The 13,244-nt window shown below is 34.5% G+C and overlaps 1 protein-coding gene across 1 annotated transcript in view; it reads left to right on the top strand.

Annotated features, from left to right (window-relative positions):
* STAG1 (stromal antigen 1) overlaps positions 1–13,244 on the top strand; it is a 397,763-nt gene that overhangs the window by 126,258 nt on the left and 258,261 nt on the right. The window contains exon 3 of the mRNA XM_055321295.1: positions 5,616–5,718. Within this exon, the coding sequence (XP_055177270.1) occupies positions 5,616–5,718 (103 nt within the window). The remainder of the gene's footprint in view (positions 1–5,615; positions 5,719–13,244) is intronic.

Here is a 13,244-nt window from a genome sequence, read left to right as displayed (position 1 = left end):
AGAGGCAGAGACACAGGCAGAGGGAGAAGCAGGCTCCATGCCCCGGGAACCCGACGTGGGACTCAATCCCGGGTCTCCAGGATCGCGCCCTGGGCCAAAGGCAGGCGCTTAAACTGCTGTGCCACCCAGGGATCCCTTATTTTATCTTTTTAATAAGTTTTGTAAAAACTTTCATTTCAGTATAATGAATATACATTGTTATGGTAGTTTCAGGGTTAAGTGTAGTGATTCAATGCTTTTGTGAATCCTTGACTAAATTTTAAAAAGCTACTTATTTTTACTGCTTATTTTTCTTACTCTTGCTCTATGGTATTTCTTTTCCATTCAGGGGGTCCCCTTTAATATTTTTTGTAAGACTGGTTTAGTAGTCATGAACTTCTTTAACTTTTGTGTGTCTGGGAAACTCTTTCTTTCTCCTTTTATTCTGAACAATAGCCTTGCTGGATTGAGTATTCTTGCTTGTAGGTTTCTTTCTTTCAGCACTTTGAATATATTATGCCACTCTATTGGCCTGCAGAGTTTCTGCTGAAAAATCAGCTGATTGCCTTCTGGAGTTTTCCTTGTATGTGTTTTCTTTTCTCTTGCTACTTTTAAAAATTCATCACTACTTTTACCATTTTAATTACTAGGTGTCTTGGCATGTACCTCATTGGCTTGATTTTGTTGGGGGCTCTCTGTGTTTTCTGGATGTAGATTTCTGTTTCCTTCCCCATATTCAGGAAGTTTTCACCTATTATTTTTTCAGATGAATTTCACGCCCCCTTTTCTCTCCATTTTTTTTTTTCCTGGGATCCCTGTAATGCAAATGTTACTATACTTGTGTCACTGAATTCCTTAAGTCTGTTTTCATTTTTTATTTTTTTCTCTCATTCAGCTTCATTGGTTTTCATTAGTCTGTCCTCCAAGTTGCTGATATATTCTTCTGCTTCCTCTAGTCTACGGTTTATGCCCTCTAGGGTATTTTAATTTAAATTATTGAGTTCTTCATCTCTGTTTTGTTCTTTTTTATATTTTTTAATCTCTTTGTTAAAGCTTTCTCTGAGGTCCCCTACTCTTTTCTCAAGTCCAGTGAGTATCTTTATGACTATTACTTTAAATCCTCTCTCAGGTATATTACCTCCATTTCATTTAGTTCTCTAGCTGTGATTTTGCCCTGTTCTTTTATTTGGGACATATTCCTCTGTCTCATTTTTTCTCTCTGTGTCTGTTTCTCTGTTTCAGGAAAGTCAGTTACATCTCCTCCCATTGGAAGTAATGGCCTTATGAGGTCCTGTAGTTCCCTACAGTGCAGTGTCCCCTGTTCACTTGAACCTTTCATTTCAGGGGTGTCTTCTCTGAGTGTCTTATGTATCTTGCTTTTGTGGTTGAGCCTCAGTTGCTTTTATTTTAGTCCTCTGTAATGTCTCTCTTTGTCTATTCTGAGCACTGTTTGGTTCCTTTGTTATTAGTGGGCCTGTCTGGGTGTCCTTGGGACTGAGTTAGATCAGACCAGGCATTTGCCAGAGCTACAGTAGCACCATCCTGCAGGGCACTCTCCCTATGCCCACCCATTTCATTGGTGGGGAGTATCTTACCCATTGCCAGGCATGCAGTCAAACTGGCGTGTGTGGTTTTCTTCCCTGTGCCCCAGGCAGGAGTGACTTTGGGGTGTACTAGTCTATGTTGGAGGTGCTTGCACACTGCCATGCTTGTGGTACAGCTTTGGATAGTCTTCTGTGGAGGTCGGGTTAGATGGGCAGGTCCACAGGAGAGCATGAGGCAAGGACCCTATTAGCAAGCTAGATAATGTGTTTGTACCGCATCTGTAGGTGTCCATGTATCTAGGATGAGATACATGGCAGCTGGTACCTGCCAGCTATTTTGTTCTTGGAGAAGTTTCCCAAAGATCCCTACCTCTCCAGCATATGCTCTGAGATTAGTAAACAAATTTCCTTCCCTTAACCCAAGTCGTCTTTCAGACTGCTGCTTCTGTTATGTATTTCCCGGGCTGTTTGTTAATGCTGTTTTATGCTTTTTTCTTTTTAAGGCAGGGATTCTGTTTCCTCTTGTCCTCTAGCTCTCCCAGAGGCAGCCTGTTTATTTTTAAAGTTCCTGGTGTTAAGCTCCAGTGATTGTAAGGGCTTGTAAAATTAAGCCACTCTGGTTTTTAAAGCCAAATGTTATGGTGATTAGTCTTCCTAGTGCAGGTCCTCCATCCATTGGGTGCCTGGGGTGCCTGGTGTGGTCTTACTTCTACTCTCTTGTTATCTGTGGCTTCTTGCCCTCCCATGGACAGTCCTGTGGGTCTGTTAAGCTCCCAACAAATCTCTGCCCTTCTACCCTCTTTGTGGCCTCTTCTCTACATTTACTTGTAGGGAGTCTGTTGTGACAGTCTTTTGATCATTTTCTGGGTTATATATGGTGTTGTGGGTGTTATCTCAGTGTATCCATGGGTTGGTGTGAGCCTAGGATCCTTCTACTCTACCATCTTCCTCAGAAATCTCAATCTTTTTTCGGTTTACAGTTTTAAACACCAGATCACCTTTGATGATTTGCAAGTAAGGAAGTATGGTTTTTTTATTTTTTTTAAGATTTTTATTTTTAAGATTTTATTTTTTTAAAGATTTTATTTATTTATTCATGAAAGACACACAGAGAGTTAGAGGCAGAGACACAGGCTCCCCGCAAAGAGCCCAATGTGGGAGTCTATCCTGGGTCTCCAGGATCACACCCTGGGCTGAAGGCGCCGCTAAACTGCTGAGCCACCCGGGCTGCCCAGTAAGTAAGTATTGTGATGTTAAGAATTTTACTGGCAATATGTTATGGTATAGAATGCCTTGCATGAGGGAAATAGAAATAGATTAGTTGAGATTAATTTAGGAAGTGATGGCTATGGTAATAACCATGGAAAGAATTGTAGAATTATTATATTGAGGACAACTTGGGAGCACTTGTTAGCTAATGACACAAGAGGAAGATTGATACGTTTCTAGGTACATGAGTAAGACAGGGTAATGGTGGCCATGATAAATATGCATAACAACTTAAAGTACAGTTGTGCATTAACTAAATAAATCAGTTAATTGTATTGCCATGAGCAGACAGCTAAAAATAAATTAGTGTTGGAGTTAACTTCATTTGTGATATTTGGAGAATTTGATATGGCATGCAAAGAAGAGTGCTACACATGATTTAAAAATATTGAATTATAGATGATCAGGTCTATTTTCAAAAATCTTTTGATTAAAATTTAACTTAAATATATAGTATAATTAGTTTCAGGGGTAGAATTTAGTGATTCATCAGTTGTATATAACACCCACTGCTCATTCCATCAAGTGCCCTCCTTAATGCCCATCACTCAGTTACCCCATCCTCCTACCCATTTCCCTTCCAGCAACCCTGTTTGTTTCCTAGAATCAAGAGTCTTTTATGGTTTGTCTCTCATTCTGTTTTTATATCTTATTTTATTTTTCCTTCCCTTCTCTGTTTTGTTTCTTAAATTCCACATATGAGTGAAATCATATGGTATTTGCCTTTCTCTGACTGACTTGTTTTGCTTAGCATTACTACCCTCTGGTTCTAACCACCTTTTTGCAAATGGCATGATTTCATTCTTTTTGATAATTAAGTAATATTCTATAGTGTGTGTGTGTGTGTGCATGTACACATGCACACCACATCTTCTTTATCCATTCATCTGTTGGTGAACATCTGGGCTCTTTCCATATTTTGGCTATTGTGAACGTTGCAGCTATAAACATTGGGTTGCATGTGCCCCAGCAAGGATGCTATTTTAGTATCCTTTTGGTAAATACCTAGTAGTGCAATTGCTGGGTTGTAGGGTAGTTATATTTTTAGGTTTTTGAGGAACCTCCATACTGTTTTCCAAAGTGGCTGCACCAGTTTGTATTCCCACCAACAGTGTAAGAGGGTTTCCCTTTCTCCGCATCCTCACCAACGTTTGTTGTTTCCTGAGTTGTTAATTATAGCCATTCTGACTGGTGTGAGGTGGCATCTCATTAGTTTTGATTTGTATTTTCCTGATGCTGAGTAATGTTGAGTGTTTATTGGGCTAATGTGTATATTAGCCCTTTGTCTGTCTATGGAGAAATGAGTGAAAAGGTCTATTGATAATGTTGAAGTTATAGAAGCTATGTATCAAGTGGATTAGATCTTCCAGAGAGTATGGTATAAAGGGAGGAGTGGCAGACATTAAAGAATTCAGCTTTAGGCAATTGACACAAAGAGGAAATGGAACTGAGAGCTTTCAGTGAAGCAGGTGGAGAAATAGTAAGTTGTGTGTCATATTCCCCTTTGCTGTGTTCTCTTTTTTGTATTTGCAATTTTAATGCAGATTCTTTATACTGTTAGTAAGAAGATTTAGAGAAGAAGTTGTTCATACTATTTATATCTTTTCAGTGATGTGGTGGAGCCAACCTGTACTGTCCTGGGGAGCTGAATATTAAATTTCCAGGAATTTTGTGACCAGTTAAATTAACCTTGTCATTATAAAAAGTTAAGTTTTATATACTTAAAATTAAATAAATCATATTAAAAATAAAAGTAATAAATTCTCAAAACTCACCACTTTCTCATTAGTTTACATGTTACTGTTTTCTATGCTCTTGAATATTTTATTTACATCTATTATATCTATATGGTAAAAATACTTTTTAGTGGTGTACTACTGTTTATTACTTCTCAACTCTGTTGATAGCCCTTTGGTAGTTTGAAATTATGGTAGGAGTATTTACATTATGAAAATCAGCAAACACTACAGATTAGGGCTTAATTTATTGTTTTTTTCATTTGTCTATAGACTTAAAGTGATGAAATTATTGTTAATATTGTAGATTAAAGATATATCACATTTATAGCCATTACAGTATAACACACATAGTTAAGAATTATATTTCCAGTATTTTGAGAACTGTTACTGATTAAGAAATTGCCCACAGCATTGACTAAATGAGTGAAGCTCTCAAAAAAAGTCTGTCATTCCATGTATCCTGTTCATTAAGTGAACATAAATATCAATGATTTTTCATGTCAGAACTGTGTGTGTTCATTGGTTTTCAACCAAACATTAAGTATGGATACAAAAGTGACAAATTATAATTTTATATTAATCGATTAGTTATATGGAATTTACAATAAGACTACTGTACATTTTTAAATTGTCAGTACATTGTTACATATCCTTTATATCAGTAACATTTCTTATCATGTATGTGCATATATTTTTGAAGAGCCGGTTGTTAAACTTTTACTAGTACTCTATTGACTTTCATTTTATAAAATGAATAATATTCTTCCTAAGACTTCATTTTTTTGTATTGATAAATTCATCTTTTACAATTGAATTTTCATTTATATTTTGTGTAGCAGCTGCCATTTCCACAATCATTTCTTTCTCTTTGTTTCTCTGTCAATTTGAGGATTCTTGTCACTCAGTGTTATGTGATACAGGCAGGAAGGATAACATTTTCAATTTCCAGGATTTTTTTCTGGAAGTGGAAGAAAAAAACACTTTTTAACAGCCATGTTCCAGGAGGTAAGGAAAATAGTAGAACAAAACTGCATTGTTTGTATGAATTAATTTGTTCGCTAAAATAATATATCACATTTTCTAGGGATTCAACTAATGAAACTACTGCCCATTCTGATGCTGGCAGCGAACTTGAAGAGACAGAGATCAAAGGAAAAAGAAAAAGGGGTCGTCCTGGTCGGCCTCCAGTATGTATTATACTTGTCTTTGTTCTTGTAATGTTTACTGAGTAAAGGGGCTTCATATAAGCTGCTTGTTAATTCTAGTTCTGTTAATACTTTTATTTATTTTTTTTTTTAAATTTTTATTTATTTATTTATGATAGTCACACAGTGAGAGAGAGAGAGGCAGAGACATAGGCAGAGGGAGAAGCAGGCTCCGTGCACCAGGAGCCCGACGTGGGATTCGATCCTGGGTCTCCAGGATCGCGCCCTGGGCCAAAGGCAGGCGCCAAACTGCTGCGCCACACAGGGATCCCCTGTTAATACTTTTAAAAAAATTTGGTAGCATATTAGAGATTCTTGAAAACTTTGCTTTATGAATTGGATTGACAGTGATCAGAAAAAGGAGCTTGATTTTCGTCTTTTTTGTTCTCCATGCTGCACTTGTAAATAAATTGTGATCCATGTAAAGACATGGAGAAGATGATTAATATGAAATGAGATGTAGTTAATTATGACTTCCCTGATTTTTAGAGGGAATTGTTGCTTTCTTGTGAGCTCCTAAGCATGCATTTTGGTAGTATTAGTTTGGGATTTGGGCCTAGTGTCAGAATATATTCTCATTGATACATGATGGAGAAGTTAAGAAGAATTCTGGATATCCTTATTCTAGAGGGGTATCTTTATATATTTTTGTGTACACCAGTCATTATTCAGTTTAAGGTAGCATAAGCTCTCAGAGACCGTATCACTCACCATGTCAAGGGTTAAGGTTTATATTATTCTACACTCATTTTTATGATATGATTTGGTATTAGCAATTTTTTTTCTATTTTGTGAATATTCTTCTGGAAAATTTCAGTCTCCTTTTGTGAGAGGCACGATATTATAATGAACTCTCTGTATAATCATTACCCAGCTATAACAGCTATCAAGTCATTGCTAATCTTGTTTCATTTCTCCATCCCTTATTTCCTTCCCATTTTATTTTCAAGGTCATCATCATTCCACCTGTAAAAATTTCAGAATGCATTTCTAAAAGACACATGCTTGCCTTTTCTTTTAAAACTTTTATTATTGAAGTATAGTTGACATAAAATGTTTTGTTAGTTTCAGGTTCACAACATTGTGATTTGACTATTCAGTATATGATGCAGTGCTCACCGTGATAAGTATAATTACCTGTCACCATACAGTGTTAGTACAATATTTTTTTTAAAAAAAGATTTTATTTATTCATGAGAGACACAGAGAGCCAGAGATAGGCAGAGGGAGAAGCAGGCTCCCTGCAGGGACCCTGGTGCGGAACTCGAGCTCTGTACTCTCGGATCACACGAGCCAAAGGCAGACGCTCAACCGCTGAGCCACCCAAGTGTCCCATGTTAGTATAATATTATTGACTATATTCCCTATGCTGTATTTTTTAATACTTGTTACTAATTTAGTTTCTAAGTGGAAATTTGTACCCCTTAATCCCTTGTACTTATTTTGCTCCTCCAACCCCTCTCCACCCCTTCCCCTGCCCCTCTGGCAACCACTACTTTGTTCCCTGTATTTATGAATCTGTTTTTTTTCTTTTTTGTTTTTTTTTTTTTTAGGTTTTACATATAAGTGAAATCATATGGTATTTGTTTTTCTCCATCTAACATATTTTGCTTAGCATAATACCCTATAGGTCAATCATGTTGTATGAATGTCCATCCATTTGCCATACTGATAGAAAGATTTCAGTTTTCTTTATGGCTGAATAATATTCGTGTGTGTGTGTGTGTGTATGTCATCTTTTTTAATCGATTCATCTATCAGTGGACAATTTAGATTTTTTCTGTATCTTAGCTATTTTAAATAATGCTCCAGTGAACATAGGGGTACATATATCTTTTTGAATTAGTCTTTTTGTTTGCTTTGGGTAAATACCCAGTAGTGGAGGAAATACTACGTCATATGGCATTTCTATTTTTAATTTTTTTAGGAATCTCCGTAATGGTTTTCATAGTAGCTATGCCAATTACATTCCCACTAATGGTGCATGAAAGTTCCCTTTCTCCACATCCTTGCTAGCACTTGTTGTTTCTTGTTTTTTTTTTTGATACTAGACATTCTAACTGTTGTGATACGTTATTGTGGTTTTGATTTGCATTTCCTTGATGATTATTAATGTTCAGCATCTTTTCATGGGTCTGTTGGTCATCTGTATGTTTTCTTAGGAAAAATGTCTATTTAGTTCCTCTGCCCAAGGCTTGATTTATTTTTATTTAACAATACATATCATTATCATATCTCAAAATAAAAACATTGTATAAACATCATCAAATTAACTACTTTAAAGTTTATATTTCATAAATGTTACTATTTTTAAAGTATAGTTTGTTGATTTGAATTTTGATGCAAATAAAATCTACTTGTTGGAATTGATTGTCATATTAACCAGTTATTATAAATATGTCCTTGTGACTTAAGACTTTTTTGTGTATTATTGGTATTCTATCCATGTTTCTTTGCTTCAGTTTTTAATTAGCTTCACTGAATCTTCATAACCTTTAATTTTCTAGCATAATCTTAGTTTTAAAAAAGGTTGGAGGGATGACTTCTACCATTTTCTCTACACTCTTATATTCCACCTTTATTTAAAAGGAAAAAAATTGTAGAGGAAAAGACATACACTAAAGTTAGTATTTATAATACTTCTCAATTTTGTTAGAATATTTGGTGGTAGAATTCCTTATGAAGCATTTTGGGAAAAGTTCAAGAGCTCTACACTTAGACACTGATCTAGTTCCCCTTACTATTTCTCAGGCTATAGGCAAGTTACATTGTTTTCACTAGGATTCAAATGAGTTAAAGGTGCAAATTGTAAATAAGACTAAACTTGCTTGAAGGTTGGAGAATGAACTGCCTATATGATTGCTTACTTGAATTTGTTTTCCTTCAGTTGAAATTCTTTATAAGACTCCAATTAAGTTCTTCCTTCTTCAAAAACTTTTTTTTTTTTTTCCTGAAGAGAATTTATCATCCCTTCAGCAGGCTGTTGTGTTATTCTTTAGAACTTGGCTAATTTTGATATGTGTATAGCTGCATTCGTATAATATTTTTGTTTTCCTTGTTGAGAAGAATTATGCATATTCAAACTTAGCTCTTTTGTGGTTAAAATATGATTTAATTGTACTAAAATTGCTACTCCATAATCTAGTAGGTAAATAGTACATGTTCATCCCATGTTAATAAAATTGAAAATGAGTTTACCAGGATAGGATGGTGCATTCCAGAGACTTGTGTTAGATTTTAGTCCATTTCTTCACACTCATTAGTTCACATGGGTATCTATACTCACTTCCACCTGACTTAAGCCTGTTTGTTGACCATGGAAAGAACACAACTTCCTGAATTTTTCCTCTGGCTTTGCACTAACCTGATGGTATTTATGTCATTTAATTGTAACATTAGTATAATGACATAGTCTTACGTGCAGTTTACAAAATAGAAAACAAAAGTATGAAGTACTAATCCGCCTAGGGTCACATACAGTATTTAAGTGGCAAAGCTACGTTTTGAACTTGCATTTTAAACTCCCAAAGTCTGTCTATCGAGAATGCCAAAGTGCCAAGCTATTTTATATTGAGAGATTTTATATTTTATGTTGAGAGATTTTATATTTTATATTTCATATTGAGAGATGTAATTGTCAGAGTGATCAGGTTTAACATATGCTCCAGTACCTGTTCTGAAGGTTGCTTGGACATTTTCAGTCAGCTGGCTCCATTTTGGACAATTCTAAGTTGTGATTGATACATACTTTGTGCTGTTTTAATATTTATATTTTTAAAGAAGACTTCATGATCTCTAGTTTTGTTTACTCAGCCATATGAAAACAAATAGTATAAGGACTTTCTGTTATGGGTAGTATTCTTTTCATTTCTAAATTCTTACAAGGCATCTCATTGTTGGTATTTCTTTTTGGTATAATATTTCAGAGACCTTGTTTGTTATTAAAACACTTATATTTTGTAGTTGTCCTAATCAATACTTTTTATTGTAACTCTCTAGCCAATTGATTAACAATCTCTAAACAAACCCTATATCGTGTTTATACTGACACTATGATTGTATTAACAAATAATAGTATCATGTCCTTTGTCTACACACACTACTCGCTTGGTGATGATATCCAGTCTCATGACTTTAAATACCATGTCTAAGTTTATGTTGGTAAGATTTATATCTCCAGGCTGGACTTTACTCTGGACTCCAAAGTCATTAACATGTCTGTTGAGTTTCTTTCTTTAGATAGTTAATGGGGCCATGATGTTTAAAAAATCAAACTGCTAAGCTGTCTATCCCCTGCCCACCTCTTTTGTATAATGGCAACTTCAACCCTCCCCGTTGCTCAGGCTTTAAACCTGTGGTCATTTTTGACTCTTTCTCACCTGTATTCGGTATATCAGCAAATGCCGTCTAATCGATTTTCATATTGTGTCATTTTTTTTTTTTAACTGAAAAACTGATTTAAGACACTGTCAGATACTTTTGCTCAAATCTGTCAGGATTGTTCCTTGTCTTAGGACCGTGTCTCATTTTCTTATTGACATCTCCCCTAAAAGTGGTATTTAAAATTGCAAATCCTCACTCCTACCCAAGGAGACTTATACACATGGAAGAAGGTGATTGTGTGTGTGTTTGTGTTTTTCCCTCTTTCCACAATACTTGATTTCCATCTAATGTAGTATACATTTAACTTATGTACTGTCTCCCCCCTACTAGAAGATAAGCTTCATGAAGATAGGGACTGAAGATAAGGATTTTTATCTGGTTTGTGGAGTGCTGTGTAGTAGTGTATGACTTTCATTAGGTGTTCATTAAATACATGAATGAATGGTGTTTAATTTTGTTAAATTGTCACTCTTTTTTCCTGGTGTTTAAAATTCTTTTATTTTGAAATAATTTCAGATACAGAAAATTTGTAAGAATTCTGCAAAGAATTTCTATGCCGATTCTTCACACAGATTTTCCACATGTTAGCATTTTGCAATGTTTATTTTTATCATTTTCTCTATATATGTACATATATGTAAATATATATTTTTATATATATAAACCTGTATAGTAGCCCTCCCCCCCATCTACAAGGGACTCCTGATGGATACCTGAAATTGCAGATGGGAACAAACTTTATATATACTATTTTTACCCTGTATATACATACTTACGATAAAGTTTAATTTTATTTATTTAGTTATTGAGAGAGATCATGTGTGCATGCAATTGGGGACGAGGGGCAGAGGGAGAGGCAGAATTGCATGCAGGCTCCATGCTCAGCACAGAGCCTTATGCGGGGCTCAGTCTCACTACCCTGTGATCATGACCTGAGCTGAAATCAAGAGTTGAATTGCTTAATCGACTGAGCCACCCAGGTGCCCCAGTAAAGTTTAATTTACAAGTTACACATATTAAGAGATTAACAACAATAACTAAGAACAATTAAAACTGTATACTGTAATAAGAATTACATGAATGTGGTGTCTCTCACATATCTTATTGTTATGTAGTCACCCTTCTTCTTGTGATGATGTGAGATGAGAATACGCTTATATGATGAGATGACATGAGGTGAATGATGTAGGCATTGTGTCATAGTGTCACTCTACTATTGATCTTCTAATGATAACTCAGAAGGAGGATCACCTGCTTCTGGACTGTGGTTGACTATAAGTAACTCAAACTGAGGAAGGTGAACCTGTGGATAAGGAGGTCTATTATATTATTTATCCATTATTACTTTTAAACTGTTTGAGAGGAACATACATGGTACTTTACTCCCAATGCTTTAGTATGAATTTCCTTAAAATCAAGGATATTCTCTTACACAATCACAGCACAGTTATGAAAATAATATTGATATAATACTGTTATCTGTATCCTTCATTCCACTTTTGCCAGTTGTCCTAGTAATTCCCTAAGCAAAGAAAAAAAAATGGTTTCCCTTTGGGTCAGAATTCAGTCCAGAATTTCATTTGTCATGTAAGTGAACTCATCTGTAAACTAACCTATCTTGAGTCTCTAGTTTAAAGTTTTATTAAGGATTTTGTTTTCTTTGTTCTATTTAAATGAAAACTGAACTTCTATTCTCAGAATTATTTAACTTTTATATTTGCCTTGGCTGAAATGGAAAGTTAAATCAAAAGATACAATTTTTATTTTAATTTCTATATATTCATACCCATAGAAGATGGAGAATACACACGAAAATATTAACAAGCATTGGAAGAATAGGTAAATTTGTGAGAGTTGGATCTCCTAAATTCCTTGATACTTTTATGTAGAATATTGTGAATTTCCTGACGTTTAATATTTTATATAATTTTTAAAGGCTTTATGGTACTTTGTACCAAATTAAATAATTCCTTATTATTGAACATTTATGTTAAAAATTCTTCATTAATCTAAGCCATACTGGCGTAAACTATCACAAATAAATTTTCCATACTGACACAAACTATTTCCCAAATTTTGCTATAGATCCTTTGATCTTTTTTTTAAATCCTAAATTCTTAAAAGTGGAGTTGGTCAGCCAGAAAGGTATGCCATGTTTTGAAAGCTTTGGAGGTGTATTGCTGGTTTGCCTTTCACACAGCAAAATACATAGCATTGCCCATCTTACTGTTGATTATACTAATTATTAAAAATTTGCTTATTTTTAAGTGATGTAAATTTTAACAATATGTTTTGAAATATTGATCATTATTGTTTCTTTTTTGAATTGCCCATTTATCATTTTCTATAGCACTTTCCTATTTTTATGTTTCTAAAACCAGTAATCTCATTATAAAATGATTTTTTTGTAACTTAAGCCTACACACTTTTCTGATCACTTTTTGAAATGTATTCATCATTTGGACTTCTATCTCCTTTCTCAGATCAACTTTGTTACCTATTTTATTATTAATTTTTCATTTAATATTCTATAGACTAATTTTTAGTTTGGAGTTCCTTAATTTAGTTAAAGCATAGCATAATTCTTCCAGGAACTCACAATTAAAATGTGAATCACCATTCAGTTTTCTCATCCCACATTCCATTCCCTCCCTTCTATATCTAATTAGATCTGATTTGGTAAATTTTTATTTCACAGTGTCTTCTACATCTGTCTCTTCTTTTACATTCCCCAATTTCCTTTTTTTAGGTTTCACTTTATAGGGAGTTTGAACTGTTAACTTCCTGCCTTTAGTCTTTTCCCTTTTTTATTACATTAAAAAAAAATAGTGCCAAGTTGACTTTTTTTTTTTTTAACTTGTTTAGATAATAAGAAGTGCCTTTTTGTTGTGAGTTATGGTCTTCTATTTTGCCTTACAACCTAATATTTTATTGTGTTTCCTTATTTATAAACTTTCATTCAATCAGATACATTTCTTTATCCTTCTCTATGTGTGGGTGTCTTGTGCTTCATGGTGTTTTTCCTTTCTAGAAACCTTGTTTCCTGAATTCTATTTATGGTAATCATACCAATTTTACTAATCCATTAAGTTCCAACTGGCAGCTCATCTCTTCTGTGAAACTTT

Source organism: Nyctereutes procyonoides, unplaced genomic scaffold (genome assembly GCF_905146905.1).
Source record: "Nyctereutes procyonoides isolate TBG_1078 unplaced genomic scaffold, NYPRO_anot_genome, whole genome shotgun sequence".
NCBI classification, from domain to species: domain Eukaryota; kingdom Metazoa; phylum Chordata; class Mammalia; order Carnivora; family Canidae; genus Nyctereutes; species Nyctereutes procyonoides.
The sequence above is the reverse complement of the archived record's forward strand: the minus strand, read 5'-3'. Positions and strand labels throughout refer to the sequence as shown.